Source organism: Mirounga angustirostris, unplaced genomic scaffold (assembly GCF_029215605.1).
Source record: "Mirounga angustirostris isolate CCGP_5_RB_7025 unplaced genomic scaffold, mMirAng1.0.hap1 SCAF_1, whole genome shotgun sequence".
NCBI classification, from domain to species: Eukaryota; Metazoa; Chordata; class Mammalia; order Carnivora; family Phocidae; genus Mirounga; species Mirounga angustirostris.
Window position 1 is genome coordinate 173,055,568 of NW_026991709.1, and position 20,430 is coordinate 173,075,997.

General features: G+C 35.0%; 1 protein-coding gene across 1 annotated transcript in view; it reads right to left on the minus strand.

Moving 5' to 3' along the window:
* The window catches only part of CNTN6 (contactin 6), a 312,379-nt gene that overhangs the window by 34,287 nt on the left and 257,662 nt on the right, over positions 1-20,430 (minus strand). Inside the window, 1 exon segment of the mRNA XM_054504630.2 lies at positions 13,159-13,286. Within this exon segment, the coding sequence (XP_054360605.2) occupies positions 13,159-13,286 (128 nt within the window).

Here is a 20,430-nt window from a genome sequence, read left to right on the forward strand (position 1 = left end):
CTCCATTTTACTAATTCTTTTCTCTGCCATATCTGATCTGGTATTAAATCAATCTATATTGTTCTTAATTTTAGCTTTTATATTTTTCAGTTCTAGACTTCCAGTTGATTCTTTTTTATTGCAGTAGAGTTGACACACAATATTATATTCGTTTCAGGTGCACAACATAGTGATTCAACAATTCTATACATTACTCAATGCTCACCACAATAAATGCAGTCACCAGCTGTCACTGCACAATGTTATTACAGTATTACTGACTATATCCCCTATGCTGTACTTTTCAATTTCATGACTTATTGGTTTTATAACTGGAAGTTAGTACCTCTTAATCCTCTTCACCTATTTTGTCCATCCCTCCATCTCCCTCCCTTCTGGGAACCACCAGTTTGTTCTCTGTATTTATGAGTCTGTTTGTTTGTTTGTTCCTTTGTTTTGTTTTTTAGATTCCACATATAAGTGAAATCATATGGTATTTGTTTTTCTCTGTCCAACTGATTTTTATTACATGCCATTTCCCTTATGAAATTTTCTATCTTGTCATCTATTTTTAACATATTAATCACAATTATTTAAGAACCCCTGTCTAATAACTTTCATATTCCTATCAGCTGTGACTTATTGCTAATGTCTGATGTTCTTCTGGGTTTTGATCATTTGATCCTGGTTCCAGCTCTTCCTGGTAACATTTTACTGAATACCAGCATTGTGCATTAAAATGTAAATGTTTTTATTGTTACATTTTTTTTCCAAGAAAATTTACTTTTTTATTTTTTTATTTTTTTTAAAGATTTTATTTATTTATTTATTTATTTATTTATTTATTTATTTGAGAGAGAGAGAATGAGAGAGAGCACATGAGAGGGGGGAGGGTCAGAGGGAGAAGCAGACTCCCTGCCGAGCAGGGAGCCCGATGCGGGACTCGATCCCGGGACTCCAGGATCATGACCTGAGCCGAAGGCAGTCGCTTAACCAACTGAGCCACCCAGGCACCCAGAAAATTTACTTTTTTAATCAGTCAACTAAAAACATCAGAGTGCTGTCAGGAATGGATATGAATGGAGTCTAAATGTCGGTCATTTCAAGCACTGGTCAATTTTGTTCTGTTTTCATCGCCAGGACAAAGTCTTTTAGGTGTCTCCACTCAAGGTCGAGTTGTGTAGTAGACTTCATTTTATCTGGCTAATTCGGAGCCCCAATTTTTGTCTTCCTTGCACTGTGAGGCTACCAAAATTTCTGCTTGTGGCATTTTCTGCTATTTTTTCTTTTTCCTTTTTATTCCTAATTTGTAGTGCTTGGGAGGTGGCAAGTTTCTGGAGAAAAATACTGGAGAGTTCTGCTTTTCTTTTTGTGCTTTTCTTTTCTCCAGAATATTGTTCTTCATGTTGCAAACCCCTTGGTTACTGTCATAATTCCTTTGAACTGCTATTTTTATTTATTTTTAAAAGGTTTTAACAATTTGTGGCTGATATTGGTCTGATAAAGCTACTTCAACTAGTCAGGACAAAAGTTTCTCCAAATATTATTAATGTTTAATAATAGATTGTGTGTAGGGTTGAAAATATTTAGGCCATTTATCATTAGGTTTTTAGATAATACCTTGAACAGTATGATAATAATAACAGTTGGAGAAAGAACTGAGTATTACTTTCAACAGAAGTAGAAACCCTTAACATAAAAATATACTAATTGGGGCGCCTGGGTGGCTCAGATGGTTAAGCGTCTGCCTTCGGCTCAGGTCATGATCCCAGGGTCCTGGGATCGAGTCCCACATTGGGCTCCCAGCTCAGCGGGGAGCCTGCTTCTCCCTCTGACCCTCTCCCCTCTCATGCTGTTTCTCTCTCGCTCGCTCTCTAAAAAATAAAATCTTTTAAAAATATATATACTAATTGTTTATTCAATCTTTTATTCAAAACCATTTAATTAGTATCAAATCCTTACCTCCTTCCAGGTGTACATCTGTATGAATACTAAGCAAATGAAACAACCCTGAACTGAGGAACTATTAGAGGACTTCCATCTAAGAGGCAAAACATTCTAGTTTCTAGGGGCGCCTGGGTGGCTCAGTTGTTAAGCTTCTGCCTTCGGCTCAGGTCATGATCCCAGGGTCCTGGGATCGAGCCCTACATCGGGCTCCTTGCCCCCGCGGGAAGCCTGCTTCTCCCTCTCCCACTCCCCCTGCTTGTGTTCCCTCTCTTGCTGTGTCTCTCTCTGTCAAATAAGTAAATAAAATTTAAAAAAAATTCTAGTTTCTAGAAGGGAGACATGATAGAATCAAGACAAATCGTGAGGTTGTATGAATGGGTTTCTCAACCTCAACGTTATTAACATTTTGAGCCAGATAATTTTTCGTTGCATGTATGTATGGGTGGATTCAGAGTGAGGTGAGGAGGCTGCCCTGTGCATTCCAAGGTATTTATCAGCATCCTTGGCCTCTTCCCACTAGATGTCAGTAGATCCTTCAGTTGTGACAACCAAAAATACCTCCACACACTGCCAAATGTCCTCTTGGAAGCAAAATCAACTTGGTGAAGCACCTCTGTGCTATAGCAACACACTGGGAAAGAGATGGTGGTGGTTGAACTGAAGTTTAGTAAGTGCACCGGTGAGAAGTAGTTAGATTCTGCACATTTATTGGTGCTGAGGCCATCTGTTGGACAATTGAAGATGAGGTTTGAAAGAAAGCAAGGAGTAAAAATGACTAAAAGGATTTGACAGGGCAAACGTCACTATCGACTATTATTAAGAGAGGGAAAGACTGCAGTAGGAGCAAGTTTTGGGAGTAAGAATCAGGAGGCCAATATTAGCATATTGTAAATTGGTAAGTGAAGATGATAAATTTGTGGGTGGATTTGGGGAATGAGGTAGGTATCTGAACTGAGTGTATCATTTTGGAATTAGCTTGTGGATGGTATTTAACATGTTGAAACTGAATTAAGACACCAAATGAGTGGGAGTAGATATGGCAGAGAATAAATTCAAGAACAAATCCCTGGCACACTTCAAGTTTAGGAAATGGGTAAGATTAAAAGAAACCAGCAAAGTAAATGGAAAAGGAGTGACTTAAGATATAAAAGGAAAACCTGACAAATGCAGCTTGTAGGCAGCCAAGTGAGGAATGTATTTCAAGAAGGATGTGATCAATAGTTTGACAGGTTAAGTAAATGAAGATGGGGAACTGACTGCTGGATTTCACAATGTGGAGGTTACTAGTCACCTTGTTAAAAGCAGGGCTGATGGTAGGAGAAAAGCCTGGTTGCATTGACTCAAAACAAAGTTGATCAGAAGGACTGGAAAAGCAAGCCCACATAGACAACTTTTTTTTTTTTTTTAAGATTTTATTTATTTATTTGACAGAGAGAGACACAGCAAGAGAGGGAACATAAGCAGGCGGAATGGGAGAGGGAGAAGCAGGCTTCCCGCTGAACAGGGAGCCCGATGCGGGGCTCGATCCCAGGACCCCGGGGTCATGACCCAAGCGGAAGGCAGACACTTAACGACTGAGCCACCCGGGCGCCCCACAACTTTTTTTTTTTTTAAAGATTTTATTTATTTATTTGACAGAGAGAGACACAGCGAAAGAGGGAACACAAGCAGAGGGAGTGGGAGAGGGAGAAGCAGGCTTCCTGTAGAGCAGGGGATCATGAGCTGAGCCGAAGGCAAACGCTTAACGACTGAGCCACTCAGGCACCCCACCCACATAGACAACTTTTGAAGAGTTTTGATAGGAGAATAGTCAAATATGGCAGTAGCTGGAAGGGAAGCAGGGTCAGAAAAGGTCTTTTTTAAAAATGATGAGAATAACAATATGAAAGTATTCTGGTGGGGATGGTGTGTTACACAAAATAATATGGATGAAAGAGAGACTGAGGTAGACAGAGACAGAGAGGCAGAGAGGAAATTGTCCCTGAACACGAAAGGGAATCATACCTAGAACAAAAGTGGAAGATTTGAGTTCATGACCCATTATCTACCACATTGTGCTTTATTGATTTCTTGATAAATTTTGTCTAAGCAAGAAATGACTAAAGCTTGACTTTTTGTAAATGTTAGTAGAGAAAAATAGTATCACTATAAAATATAAGATATATAATATCCTGATGAAGATAATTGATTAAACAGTGTTTATTTTCAGTTTTTTATAAACATCTAATAAATGAAGCCAAAAGAAGTTTTCCCTAAGACCTAAATCCACCAAAACAGAGATCAAAAGGGGAGACAAAATTTGAGAAACTGGAACAAAATGAAATGATTTCTAACTGATCTACCATAAAGCTCAATATCCTATGCTGGCTGTGAGGAAGGCAGAGAAGAAAATTCATTGAACATGTCAAACCCCCTTTTGGACTTTATGAATAGGAAGCATTTGGGTCTCTGTAGTGTTTTCTCGTCTCAGTAGAAGACTGGCAAATTCTTCTCCTGAGAGGATATGAAACGGAGAGTCTCTGAACTGCTTGGTAGCAAGCATAGTTGAAGATGAGGGAATCTTAACTAAAAACAGGGAAATTAAGGAACATGTATATAGTAAGGGCTGAGATCCATGTCTTGTAATGTCATTTAGCTCTGAGGGTGCTGGCTGCTGGGCCTTTGCTCTCTGGGCAGGGAAGCGGGGTGGGAAGTGGGGGACACTTGTCCTAGGGCTCTGATAAACCTAAGAGAAAATCCTAAACATAGTGTGTTTAAGTTTTCCAAGGATATATACTGGCCAGATCATCTTAGTGTGAAGTCCAATATTAAATGCTCCCCCCCTCCACATACACATACACTTGATCAGAGCTTTCTATAAGATTTTTAGTGCCCCATTCTTAAATGTGAGCAGATAACTAAGATTCACAAAGTGTCTTGGTATATCTCTTACTAAAGGGTAGGGATTAAAACAAAGAAAGAGAAGAAAGCAGTTTGGGACCACAGAGGCCATGCAGGAAAAAACAACCTAGATAAAAGAAAAACTATGAGCAATATTTTCAGAGAGAGGGAAAAAATGCAAGGTATTATATAAAGGAACAGTCAGAAAATAAAAGGACACTTAGCCATTTAAAAAAAAATAGCAAAGTCAAAAATTCCCAGAGGTAGAACAAAAAGGATATAAAATGGATACTAGGAGAGAGAAACAAACAAAAATATACACAATTTGGGCACCTGGGTGGCTCAGTTGGTTAAGCAACTGCCTTTGGCTCAGGTCATGATCCTGGAGTCCCTGGATTGAGTCCCGCATCGGGCTCCCTGCTCGGCAGGGAGTCTGCTTCTCCCTCTGACCCTCCCAACCCTCCCCCGTCTCATGCTCCCTCTCTCTCAGTCTCTCTCTCAAATAAATAAATAAAATCTTTAAAAAATATATACACAATTCATATACATATGTATAAAAACTATATCTACTATCTAAATATATAAATATATAAAATGTAATAAACTACACACAGATATATACATATATACATACACATACACACATAAACTAGAGTACCAGTTTAGGAAATCTAACTTTTTCAATAATAGGGATTATAGACAAAGCAATGGAATAAATTATTAAATTATCCAGGAAGACATTCCAGAATAAAGAAGTATGCGTTTTCAGGATGACAAAGTGCACCGAATGCCCAGTATAAAGGCTGAAAATAGATTTCCAACACAGCACATCATCAAGCAATTGTGGAATGCTGGGAAAAAACAACTGAGAGAGAGAGAGAGAGAGACACGCAGACAGACAGAAACGATGTCATAAACAACAGATCAGGAATCAAGATGGTTTCAGCTTTCAGAACACATTAACATCTCCATATTGCTAAGAATAATGATTTCTAATCCAGAATTCTGTTTCCAACTAAGCCATCAATCAAATGTAAGCATAGAATAAATACATTTTCAAACATGAAAGAACTCCAAAACATTGCATTCCTCTTGAATTCTTTCTCAAAAATCCATTGAAAGATGCATTCTACCAATATGAGGGAGCATGTCGAGAAAGGCATGATGTTTAGGCAACTGGGCTCTCATACACAAAGACAGGTTGATAGTGAAGGGAGGCAACGGAGACAAAATTGAGGAATGAACTATTGTCAAGTCCATAGATAATTAAGCAAACAAAACAAGAAAATTACTAACTCTAGGGAAAGCAAATAGAGGAAAATCAAAGCTAATCTCTGAAATAAACTCTTTACAGAGATAGCAAAAAAACAAGGAAATCAGTGTGATGGAGTCTTTAATTTCCTCCTCTAGCAAGCCAGAAATGGAAGAGTTTTTAATCTTTATAATATGCTTTTCCTCTTTGTACATATACTTGCATAAGGCTAGGATGTTTTCTATCCTCTTAGTCAAATGCAAGCTTTATCTGCTCAGATATGTGTTCTACAGATTAAAATCTGCATGCAGCACGTGGTACATTCCAATACAGGCAGAGTATAGTTTAATTTCATAATTTCAATTATGCGTAAAATAACCACAGCCAATATATTCCAGTTTACCTGCAGGTACCATTACCCATTTATCTTTCACCTCAATATTTAAATGATTTGGAACAAATATGAGAAGACTACCAAAACCCCAGAGTAAAAGAAATAAACAAAGAACAGTCTAGAGAAAGTAATTGTCTAACACTGGAATTGTCTAAATGAGAAAATATGTCTAAGTATCATGCAAGGTAACACTGAGAAATTCCCTAGCAAGTAATAATGTAAAATGTAAACACAGATCTTCTATATTAACAAGTAATCAAAACAGGGTCTGACATCTATTTAAAAAGAGCATGCACTCTAGATTCTGCTTAATGAATTAGATATGCCAACTACTCAGTTTCAAAGCTGTTAATACATAATAGGCAATGACCATTTATGGCATCGTATTTACATTTCTTATAAATAGGTAATGTTCACTCTGTCCTCCGACTGTAACTCTGTGCTGGGCCATAGTAAAACATCAGGTTGAAGAATTCTGTAGTTTTATAGGAAATGGAATGAGGAAATTTTATTTTGCCTGGCTACAGCATCTAGCAGAAAGAGGATGCTTTCTTCTGAACATTTATGTGGAGGTGAGGGAAGACAAAATGAGAAAATAAAAGCGAGAAGATGAGAATCACGGTGAATTGTATTCATCTGATTCCTCTTTTCCCTTTCAGCACCACCCTCCTCCACGCCCATCCCTCACTTGGGCTTGAAAGAATTTGCTAGCTGCTTCCTTGAGTATTCAGGATCCACAGACTGAAAACAGAACTTGCACCTGAGGGTCTTGTACATTGTAATGATACACATTATCCCTAAAAAATGGCACTAGAACATAAGTGACCACCGTGCCACTTTAGAAATAGAAGGCTCAAGCAACAGAGAAGCCTAATAGTTTCTTTTCGCATCAGAATGGAATCAAGGACATATTACTAAACTTCCAATTCCTAATCAAATACGAAGGGCACACACGTGTACAGGTAAACTGAAGACAAAAATACTTACAGTTCAAGATATTTTTTACTGCACAGATTAAACCTGCTGTTGGTTAAAGTTTTGTTTCATTCATTTTTAATCAAAAGAGAAAGTAGATACTAGTGGTTTAAGCCAAGTGAAGGAAGCCAAAACATATATACTCTATGATGACATTTGTATGAAGTTAGTGGCAGAAAAGAGCCCTAACAGTAGTTGCTCCTATAAGTCGGGTGGGAGCAGGAATTGAGGGATTACGAAGGGGCATGAAGGAATGTTCTAAAGGGTGATGTTAACATTCTATATTTGGTAGAGTTTGGGATACATAGATATAGGCGCTTGCCAAAATTCAGCGAAGATACTTAAGATTTCATTACGTGTAAAGTTCACCTCAAATGGAAAAGAGTATAGACAGATACTGAACTCTAGTAAGTGAAAGCTGATTTAGGAAAAGTACTACATTTTGCAAATTACTCTGTTTTTATTTCCACTGGACTTGAAATAGTGTCATGTAAAACTGCATGTGTCTCAGGCAGTTATTATTACATACATTCAACTGGAAGATGAAAAAAAGTTCTGTCACTCACTAATACAAGGGCCATGCTTACGTCGTTTTAGCAATCTATGCCTCGGTCTCCCCCTCCCCTTGTGTGAAAGAGATAATGATATTTGCTTCACAGTGTTGTGAGGGATCATTGAGATAATGCACATAAAGCACCTACCACAGGTGCTTGGAACACAGTATATATTTGATAAGTGGTGGTTAATAATAATAGTAATAAAGACTACACCACCAGTAATGGTAAAAACAAACTCTTCAAGGTCTCATGCTAGTTAGTAATAGAGCTAGTTAATTTAATTCCAAACTCTGTGCTCTTTGTGACTTTAAGTGGTGTATACTCATCTGTCTGGCTTCCTCTACTTAGCTTGAAAGACTAGCTATACACTCCCTATTTTTATTAAGACTAAGCAAAACTAAACAAAACTTTAACCAATTTAGGTTTAATTTGTTCAATGAAAAATGTCTGGAACAATAAAAAACAAAAGGTGAAAACCTGAAGTTCATTAATCTCTCTCCTTTACATTATATATTATAATAAAAAAAAAAAAACACTGTTCAGCATACCTGGAAATTTTATCTGAGTAGTATGTGCTACATTTTTAAAAGACTGTGGACTAAATTGTTACGAAGACCAAAATAACATTGATATTGTATTTGCTTAAATACATGTTTTGGGGGTTTTCTTTGTTGTTGTTTATCTTTTTTCTTTCTTTTTTACATTTTTACTTGAAGGGATTATGGAATTCAAGTGTCAAGAGTTCACTCAGCATTATTTTCAATATCGGTGGGGGAAAGAAAATTCCTGGCCAGTATACAAATTCACTATGTATTTTTTCACCTGAAAAATTAAATGCTTCCACTAATAATTTTTAAATCAAAGCTTCCTTTCTATAAAAATGCTTTAAATCATTCTTTGTGGAAAACTGGAGTACATAATTAAACATTCCGAGGAAAATATTAGCAGTACTGGGAGACTTCTCTGCAGTGCCTTTTTCAGCCACTAAAATACAACCAATGTATTCCAATGTGCTTTGTCATTTCTGTGAAATTGTAATGTTGGTTTATTCAATAAAGCTGAGCTTCTCAATAAAGCTGGGCTCAACACCTCAAATCCTTTAAGCTGTGTTGAAGCCAGAAAGCCCCCAATTATCTACCTATCTTGGTATTTCTCTTCGTAAATATAGAACCATAATGGCGCACACCATTCTTCTGCTGGAGAAAACAGATAGGCCACTCTCCATGCTGGTATAATAAAGACTTCTATCACAAAGAATAAACAACTAAATGAGCAGCAATAAACTTAATTTGCACATTAGATATGCTTTTCCAAGTTCCGACATTTCAGTTGAAAATAATGCTGAAGCAATGAGGCCTATAATTGAACATCCAAAACTTCTCCAGTGGGGAAACAAAGACAAATGTTGCCTGCAAACAAGATCATTTTTATAGCCTACTGTTACTCTGCTTTTTAATAATTTTTCAAATGCCAGATCAAATAATTTCCCCTTTTATGTGATTTTCATATACTTCTTAAGTGTATGTACACACTGTAATTTTAGGCAAGTCCTCCAAAATGAAAACACCTAAACTCTCTCTCTTTTCGATTTCTTGTTTGTGCCTATGGAACATGTCCTCAGATTACACTGGGCATCTTCTGAGGCTCTGGCAAGGCTGATGCTAATTGCACTCCCGATGTTTGAATGGAAAATGGCTTTATCCCTGCTGCATGAGTGAAATAGAAATCTCTGACATACAGTGCAGATAACTTCAAAATCCTCTTAACACAGATAAGCCATATCAGCCAAAACTAAGCTGGAAAATATCTTACTCTTGTAACTATTATCTTTTTACATGTTATCTAACAACAACATTTCTTGCATGACTGAGGCTGATAAGTCAATTCAAAGAGAGATGATTGTTTCATCAGCTTTACTGAAATTTTTCTCATTTGTTCCTTACCACCTTATTTCCAGTAAGGTCACTATATGCTGATTTTGGTGTGAGAAACAAAATTATATTTGACTCTGTAATGACAATCAGATGAACATCATAGACTAGAAAATACAAACACACACACACACACACACATTAAATCATCTTAAACAACCAGATGACTACACTCTTAATAGTCAGGAAAATGGTTGAATCAATGCATATTATTATAATTCTTTCTCAGATTAAAGCTTCAAATTTGTAGGTTGTAAAATAATAATTCTTTGTCAGGAATAGCTTTAACATTCCTACTTGAAAGAGAATTAGCAATAGAAGTCCAGTTAAGAGGATATGCTAATGACAGATTTATCTTAGACCTGTATTTACATAGCAATCCAATAGTTTAATAAAAAAATCATAGAATACAGATCAATAAAAAATCAAGTTTCTAGAGATGCTTTTATTTGTACTGTACACATTTTGTGTTTATGTAGTTATTTTTAAATGTATGTTTTTGTGTTACTGTGTATGTACATGTTTCTTTATAACGTGGTTTTGTCAATGGCAAAGAAGCAAATAGATGCCCCTTAAAATGGAATGTGGGTATTTCATGAAGATTAAAAATAACAAACACAATTTCCTTCTCATTATTAGATATAAATGAGTGAAAATTACTTGATATTCATGCATACTGATATATGCCCTGTTTGCATATGTAAATGATTCTCTTCTTTGTGCTGAAAATATTGGAACAGTGAGTTCTCTCCATGAAGTCTGTAGGATTTTCATGTAGCTTCAAATTTGTTCCCCCTTGCTGAGTAAGGAGTTCTCTTTGTATTAGAAATACATAACTACAAACCCTAAAATAGGGAAAGTGAAAACATTTTAGAAGTTCATTATTTTCCTTTGATGCTCTTCATTGCAAAGTATCCTAAGCTTAACCCCTGAGAAATAGAAAACCTTCATATTTTAGAGCAAGGAAATCAGAACGGAGATTATCTAAGAACTTAAGAGTGTAAGATAAAATCATTTCACTCAATCAATAATTATTTATTGAACACATACAGTTCTCAGGACTATTCTAGCATTTGTGACATTCCTGCCTTCTTTATGCTTCTTTCTAGAGGAAGGGAAAGAGGGAGAAAAAAACATAGACATGAAAAATAAGTGAAGTATATAGTATATAAGAAAATGAAAAATCCTACCAAGGAAGGAAGAGCGGAAAAGATTAAGGTGACCAGGAATGCAGATTGCGATAATTTTGTTTCAATAGCCCCAGCAAACAACACTAGAAATAAATAAAACTACGTCGAGTTTTTGTGTTTTGCTTTGTTTCATTTTGTATTAAACTGAGCAGTCTTATTTAGTTATTTTCTCCCTTGTAGAGAGAGTTGATCGTGTGTTTTATGGACTACCCCAAATTACAGATGAACTTGTTTCTATCCGAAGAACTGGGAACCTATCTAGCAAAAAACATGGCTATGTTACATATCTGAAATATCCAACTGCTACCTTGAGAAGTAAGCATGGTCCAGCTTCTCCAGAGTTACATATTTATGTGAGCCTCCTCCTTTTACTTTTCTCCCATTTTTTGCTAAAGGACAGCATCATGATGCCAAATGTTTGAAACATTTGAGGAAGAGAAACTATTCATTCAGTCCGACGTATCCAATAACTTTTTTATCACCAGAATCTCTGGGATAAAAGGATGCCCGTCACTGTATTTTAGCAGTAAAACCACTGGTCCACCTATTGGATCACCAGTATTCTGCGGAAACTTTCATTGAGAAACTACATTTCTACTACCGATAACTTCTATCCTTTACATTTTGTGTTTTAATTCCCTCTGGATTTCTCCATTCTTGGAAAAATTAACTGTGATGTCCTCCACCATATTTTAACCTTCTTCATATTTTTAAAATGAATGCCTATGACCTGCACCTTCTTAATTTGAAATGAGGGAATAAATCTCCTCTTTTGTTTTTCCTTAATGCTGAAAAGTATTTATGTTTTTCAGTATATGGGTAGTACCAAACATTTGCTGGAGACATATCCTATCATTAGATATAGTTACAGCATATTCCTTGAAATGGTAAGTCCATCTCTGTCTTAAAAATCTGATGACAATACAATCTTAAGGAAGTAAAGTTTTTCAAAATGTGCCACACTGGTAAGATTTTGACACAAGTTACATCAATCACATTACCCCTGAGTGTTTCAGACAACTGTCAGCAGGCATAATGTAATATGCTTAAGACAATGTTGGCAAAAATATCTTCCAGGGATAAAGGTAGGTATTTTTTTTTCCTTGAGACATTTTAAAGGGTAGTTGAAGTGTAGTAGCTAACTACTTTTTATTTAATATACTTATTTTAATAGAAATGCTGATAAAGCACTGATTGCTGAATTTAATTATTTGGGCTTAATTAGCTGTTCAAACTATTTTATCAAGACTGTCATTTTAACCATCCAGGAGGCAATGAAATAATAAAAGTGGCATGTCTTCCAGTAAACATACTAGTTTTATGAGCTGAGATTCAACAAAGTAAAGTAGCAAAGATGGGGAATAGATACTTGAATACTAATTATGTCCCTTGGTGATATATGGAGGTACATTTGTATTGATAGTAGCTTAAAAGTCTGAAGAATAGAGTGTGCAGTTTTATCATCACAAATTATGTGAGCTTATAGGTTTACTGTGATGGGACTATAATAATGACTTACACAGACACAGCTATTTTAATTTTTTTTTTCTCTTTGAAACAAACTACTCACTAAAGTGTATGCAAGAGGGTCTGCATCTCACTAGCTACGCACTAGAGTTATATAAATAAATGAACTGGTTAGGTACTTGGCAATCTTATATCCATGGTAAAAATTTCATACAAAATGAGAGTTTCCGAAGGAAATTTAACCAAGAAAAATATTATCAACTGACTTTATCAGAATGTCCATAGCTCCCTACACTAAGGCATTGGTGAAAATTCAAATGTTTTAAAAAGGTGCCGGTTTTAATTCTGTTTAATTACCCACTGACAGCATTTCAACTGCCAAAGTGTTCACATCTGCCATGGTATCCCACTGGCAAAGTAAACATACTATTAATGAATATGAATATGGGAACACAACTCTTAAATAAATTGTGAAATCAAATATTTCACATATACACTATGATACAGGTTTGACATTACGATAGAGGTTGTGATATGCATACATGTCTCCAGTGTTCATCAAGCACAAATGAAGATAATAAGATACCTTTCACGACTAGGCTGCCGGTGTTCTTCGCAACGCCAAACTGATTTGTAGCTACGCAAGTATATGATCCGGCATCTGACCTAGTAACGTTATATATCTTGAGGCTGCCATCCTCTGAGAGAAACACTCTAAAAAGAAAATGCATAATTAACAGAAGTAAGGCTCTTAACATAAGCCTGAACCATTTATTTATTTTTTTAATTTTATTCTTATGTTAATCCCCATACATTACATCATGAGTTTTAGATGAAGTGTTCCATGATTCATTGTTTGTGCACAACACCCAGTGCTCCATGCAGAACGTGCCCTCCTCAATACCCATCACCAGGCTAACCCATCCTCCCACCCCCCTCCCCTCTAGAACCCTCAGTTTGTTTTTCAGAGTCCATCGTCTCTCATGGTTCGTCTCCCCCTCCGATTCCCCCCGCTTCATTCTTCCCCTCCCGCTACCTTCTTCTTCTTCTTCTTCTTTTTTTTTTTCTTAACATATATTGCATTATTTGCTTCAGAGGTACAGATCTGAGATTCAACAGTTTTGCATAATTCACAGCGCTTACCAGAGCACATACCCTCCCCAGTGTCTATCACCCAGTCACCCCATCCCTCCCACCCCACCCCCCACTCCAGCAACCCTCAGTTTGTTTCCTGAGATTAAGAATTCCTCATATCAGTGAGATCATTTATTTTCATTTTAAAACATTACTAAAACCATGGGCATATTCCTTTCCTTTTATCCTCTTCTTGATTGTGAGCAATCTCTGAACCCCTGTAGTAGAATAAATGATGCTTGCTTTTATTCTGACACCGTATTGATAATTATCATAGTATCACTTGAATTATTGTTGATTTTGAAGCCTATTAAAAATAAAAGGGATGCTTGATGCTACAATGCCCATTTGCTTGATTAATAACAAATGCAACTATTCACTATGCATTTTGAAAAGTCAACTCTCTGGTGAAAATTTTGAACTTGGCATTAGAGAAATGTGAGCTAACTTTCACATTGTTTAATCTAGCTTTATAAGCCTGCTCTTACTTAGCACTTTCAGCCACCAAACAACAAGATTCTCAATGCCAGTATTTACCAAAGCTAGTGAATTGAAGGAACCATCTACGTGGTTTCATAGCCAAAGGACCCAGGCTTATCCTGTTACATGGCCTATCATAGAGAGAATGAAGCCTTCATGAATCAGACTGCATTAAATTGTCCTAATATACATGCAATCACATAGCACATAATGAAGGGATAGCTGTTTAAGAAGTTCTAATCTTTCATAAAATGATTCTTACATTTTCTCTGAAACTCAGAAGTAATCAAAAGCAAATTATCAGACCACTGATGTAATCAGGGAAAGCCCAAGATTGGTTTCTTGACAAAATCACCATTAAATGTTTTAATACGGAGGCAAAAAAAAAAAAAGGAAAAGGAAAAATTAAAGCATGTGCCCCATTTTATGTCTCATAAACATAATTAGCAACTTTTTAAAAACACGGCTCTTAAAACACTAGTAGGTAGTTAGGGTTGTACAAAAATAAGTGATGAAAACTAATTTGTCACAACAATAATTTTAAAAGAAAGAAAGACATAGCAATTGCCATGCATGTCATATCCATTAACAATACCAAACAGTATTTGTTTCATTGCAAACATATCATTGTGCCTAATATGTGTATCACACAAAATGTAGCTAATATAATTAATTACCCAATTTGAAACCAAGAGAATATCAACCAACTGCAATTTGTATGAAGCCAGCTTCTGATGTTGGGTTTATTATTAATGATGTGTTCCACATTCTGTCATCAAGTGAGAAGCTGGGGCCACATCTGGGTTTAGAATGTTCCATGGCATATGATCAGATTTTTGTTTAAGTCATTATCTTGGAGTACTCTCCAACAGCAGACATTTGATATCTCATTTATTTTCTGAAATGTCTAGATTTCTTGGTCGCAATTTACATTAACAGTTGAATCATACCATTAATGACACAGTAGTAGTAAAGCTATTCTAATATGCAGCAAATTCCTGGCCAAATATAATTCTGTAACTGATTTAATTAGAAGAGATCAATGTGAGAAGTATTTGGGTGCATTACTTATCTCTAGAATTTAGGAAAAACTAGGAATTTTCAGCAACATAGAAATGTTAAATTTTGGCCAATAAGACAATTTAAGTGATATAAAATATATATCTGCTGATATCTAAAGTCCATCAGACAAATGTCCCAGCTAGTAATGCCAGTGTTTGTATGTCATATAATTTTTCACTTAGCTTTCAGAAAAGAACAATTCATGTAAAAAGTGGTTTGATATTACTACCCTTTTCAGGCTTATGGTATATGTTCAATAATGTTTGTTAAATTGAAATTGTCATCACTGAAATTGATTATTTCTGTTGAAATCTTAATCAGTCAACCAATATTTCTCAAGTGCCTAGTACTGTTCGAAATACTGAAAATGCAGACCAATAAAAATTACAATCTGTCCAAGAGTAAATAGTTAATAAGTATTAGAGAATGAATTGAAAGTTATATATCTCTATATTATCTCTATGTTATCTCTAGCACTCATCCTCTTTCAGAACCATCCATAGTTACTTGAGTAGACTAATTCTCCATGTTAATTTTGATGTTCAAGAAGTTCCTGTTGAGTCATCATTAGATGCCCTTAGAATAGTCATCTGTGTTTGCTTTTCACAATGTGGTCTCATCCCAGACCTACTGAGCCAAACTCTGCATTTTAACAAGATATCCAGTGATCAGTATGCACAATAAGGTCTGAGAAGCATTGATTAATTAATTATAAGTTAAACTTCAGTCTGTAAAGATTATCTTCATTTCTAAGCAAGAATCCATACTGTTTTCCTAAGATCAATATGCAAAAATGTATAAAAGATAAAAAAAGGTTAGATTCAAATATTTTCTGAAAATAACCAAATTAGCAACCAAACTGACTTCTCACTTATTAAAAACAGATGATTAAAGGAAAATAATTCTCCATAACAACCTAGGATATCAAAAGCCAGAGATTTAACTATAACTAGAAAATTTATAATATGATAAATAGTATGAATATTTCAATTTATCATTTATTTTTTAAATTAATAAGAGATGGTAAAATATAGTAAGAAAACTTAATCTATGATAACATAGATGGAATCAAACCACATAATCATAGCCCTAATTTTATTCAGAATTATTAAACAAAAAATAGTAAAAAAAAAAAAAGTGAGAATTTCAAGTTCTGTCACATATTAAAATATGGCTTAGCAGAAATGATTAAAATAAAAGAAAGAAAGAACCAATTAAAATCAAACTGTACTAAACAGCTGACATTTTCAGGTAAGGAAGAAAGCACCTATAAAAATTAGCTGAAACATTTTAATTCATGATTTTGGTAATATTCATAGAGAAAGATAAAGACTGAATTTTTTTATTCTTCTTTTGAAATATTCTAAAAGGTAGTTTAAAATGGTATCTGGAGGGACGGAAAGAACATATTAATAAAATATATTAAAATATTCTATCTTGATTTCATATAAGCTTCTTTGGTGTTTAAAACAAAACACAGCCACAAATATAGATAAGCTTGACCTTCAAAAAATTTGAGAAAACATTCTAGTATTAAAAATAAAGATTTTTGTGAATAATTAGCAAAGAGAATATAGTTATAGAGAGGGAAGCATAAGGCAATCAAGTGATTGATTACATATAATATATATTTATATTTATATTAGGACCTAATACAGAGATCATACTGCTTATAGACAATAAAAGCCTAAATGAAAATATGTGAGCATCATTTAATGTGGTAAGGCTTCTAAAAATTCAATAGCAATTTAGAAACGGAATAGAAAGCCTAGGAATAAACCTGTGATTATATGGTCAGTTAATCCATGACAAAGGAGGGAAAGAATATGCAATGAGGAAAAGTCAATCTCTTCAACAAATGGTGCAGGGAAAACTGGACAGCTACATGCAAAAGAATGAAACTGGACCACTTTCTTACACTATACACAAAAATAAACTAAAAATGGATTAAAATCCTAAATGTGAGACTTGAAACTATAAAACTCCTAGACAAAAATATATGCAGTAACTTCTATGACATTAGTCACAGAGACATTTTTTTCGCTATGTCTACCCTGGCAAGGGAAACAAAAGTAAAATTAGACTAATGACAATACCAAAATAAAAAGCTTTTGCACAGCAAAGGAAACCATCAATAAAATGACAAGTCAACCTACTGAATGGGAGAAGATATTTGCAAATGATATAACCCAATAAGTGGTTAATACCCAACATATATAAAGAACTTATACATATCAACACCAAAAAAAATCCAAATAATCCTATTTAAAAGTGGACGGGGGCGCCTGGATGGCTCAGTTGGTTAAGCGACTGCCTTCAGCTCAGGTCATGATCCTGGAGTCCCTGGATCGAGTCCCGCATTGGGCTCCCTGCTCGGCAGGGAGTCTGCTTCGTCCTCTGACCCTATCCCCTCTCATGTGTTCTCTCTCTCTCAAATAAATAAATAAAATCTTTAAAAAAAAATAAAATAAAATAAAAAAATAAAAGTGGACAGAGTATCTGAATAGATATTTTTCCAAAGAAGGCATACAAATAGCCAACAGAAACATGAGAAGATCTCAATATCCCTAATCATTGGGGAAATACAAATCAAAACCACAATGAGACATTACCTCATACCTGTCAGAATGGGTAAAATAAAAAAGACAAGAAATGACAAGTGTTGGCGAGGATGTGGAGAAAAACAAACACTCATGCAGTATTGTTGGGAATGCAAACTGGTGCAGCCACTGTGGAAAATAGTATGGAGTTTCCTCAAAAAATTAAAAATAGAATTATCATATGATGCAGTAATTCTACGACTAGGTATTTACCAAAGAAAACAAAAACACAAATGCATAAAGATACATGCAACCTTATATTTATTGCAGCATTACTTTTAATAGCCAAGACAGGGAAGCAACCCAAGTGTCCATCCATGGAAGAATGGATAAAGAAGGTGTGGTATATACGCAATGGAATATTACCCAGAAAAAAAAAAAAAAAAAAAAAGATCTTGCCATTTGCAAGAATAGGAATGGACCTACAGAGTATAATACTAAGTGAACTACTCAGAGAAAGACAAATACCATATGATTTTCACTCACATGTGGAATGTAAGAAACAGAACAAAGAAAGAAAGAGACAAACAAAAAAAGCATCTTAAATACAGAGAACAAACTGGTGGTCACCAGAGGTGAGGCAGGTGGAGGGTGGGTGAAATAGATAAAAGGAATTGAAAAGAAAATTTAATAGCAATTTAAATATATAAATGGAAATGGAACAATGCTAACTCTTTCTTCTAAACTTACTCAGCAAATACTTACTAATACCTACTAATACTTACTAATACCTACTGAGTTCTAGGCACGATGTTAGATGTTATAATAGAAATAAGAGAAATAGGGTGATAATTACCAAGGACATACTTCTCTATGAATAAACTCAGTGGTCAAAATCCAAGGAGGTTATTATTACAGGTCAACTCTACACAGGCCCTCTACTAATTGAATAATAAATGTCAGCTCACTGAATCCTTAAGTCAAACCTCTGGGCTCACTATTGTTATCATCCCCAAGTTTCCTGATGGGGAAATTGAGACAAGGAAAGAAGCAATAATGTACTCAAGTTACCCACTAGGTAGCGTAGGGCCCAGATTCCAACCTGTCTTTCTCTTTGGACCAGAAAGCAGCTATTTGAGCAAGTGCTCTTTCACTTCAGTTTCCAAAGCATAGTTCACTAATAATATAGTTACTAAGAGCACAAACTTGAGCAGTTTACTTATTTTATATATGTATATAGCTTTGTACAGAATAACCTTTAATATTGGAGACTAATACTCTCACCTTCAGAGAGTCCATATGCATATTTTCTCATGAGCACTAAACACCCTTCCTCCCCAGTCTCTATTCTCAAATATTCACTTAATTAGAATATTTCAACTGTTTGCACTATTGAATAGAAAAATTTCCCTGAAATTACCAGAGCTTAGTATTCTATTTAGATGATTAAATCACAAATTAAGGCATTTGCATTTAAAATGTTCTGTAAAAATTAGAATTTAAAGACATTTACATGTGTAGATGTATCGTGATCATTCAACTTTTGAAAAATTAATAGTTGGCATTTGTAATGTACTAAACTACTCCTCTAATTGCATCCTGGGCATAAAAAAGGTAGAAATTCGCTAGTACAAACTGTGTCTGACAGTCAGGTGACATTGGTAGATTTTATGGTGACATTAGAAAATAGAACATGTGGAAAACTGAACTATCAATATATGTAAGCATTTCAAGGTTAACTGGTAAGTTGAAGGAACACTATATGAAGTGATTGAACATCCAACATTTCATTCTTCCTACTGTCAGGGAATATTAGGGGCATAAACAGAAAACAAAAGTTATAGTCTACCCATTTGCCTGATTTCATACCCTTTGCCTTCTACTTGATGTGTTATTATGAATGAAATACCAGGAAGATGGACTACCAATGAAATGAACTTATAGGACTCTTTTACCTGAAATGTATTTCAAATTTTATGTCATTCTGAGGAACTACAGAAAGACTAATGTGGAATGTTTTTATCCTTGCTTTCCTGTGTTGCATGTGATAACTTGTTTATTATAAACCTCCTAAATATAATAGAGATTAGCACCCACATCTAGTTATGACTACAGTGAATCTAATATATATCCAATCATTGGTTAACCTACATACAGAAAACAAATCTGTATACATAGATCCACATGATTCAAAAATGACTAAGTCTCTATTTTTATTTGTTTGTTTGATATCAACCATAGTCCATCACAAAGTCTGAGGATGCAGAAGATTAGCAATAGCTAAATTTCTTAAACTAAAAGAAATTAGGACATTGAGCAATTATAATTTCTTATTGCTGAAACTAGAGCAATAGTGCTATTTTTATAGTTAGATTATTAACTGGAGTATTGCTTCCAGTTCTGTCTAAAGATAATACTGCAGACCATGAAATTTTAATTGACGGTCTAATTTTACTGATATCTAGAAAATGTAAAATAAATTGGATTAAAATGAGTTAGATATGAAGTAGAAAAGTGTGTATAAATTCCAACTCTACACAATTTAGGTTTTAGGAAAATGTCCCACTGGAATCCACTTTAGATCAAATATTGATATTACATTTTAATAAGTTTAGCAGCTGATTATCATAGCTAAGGTGTAA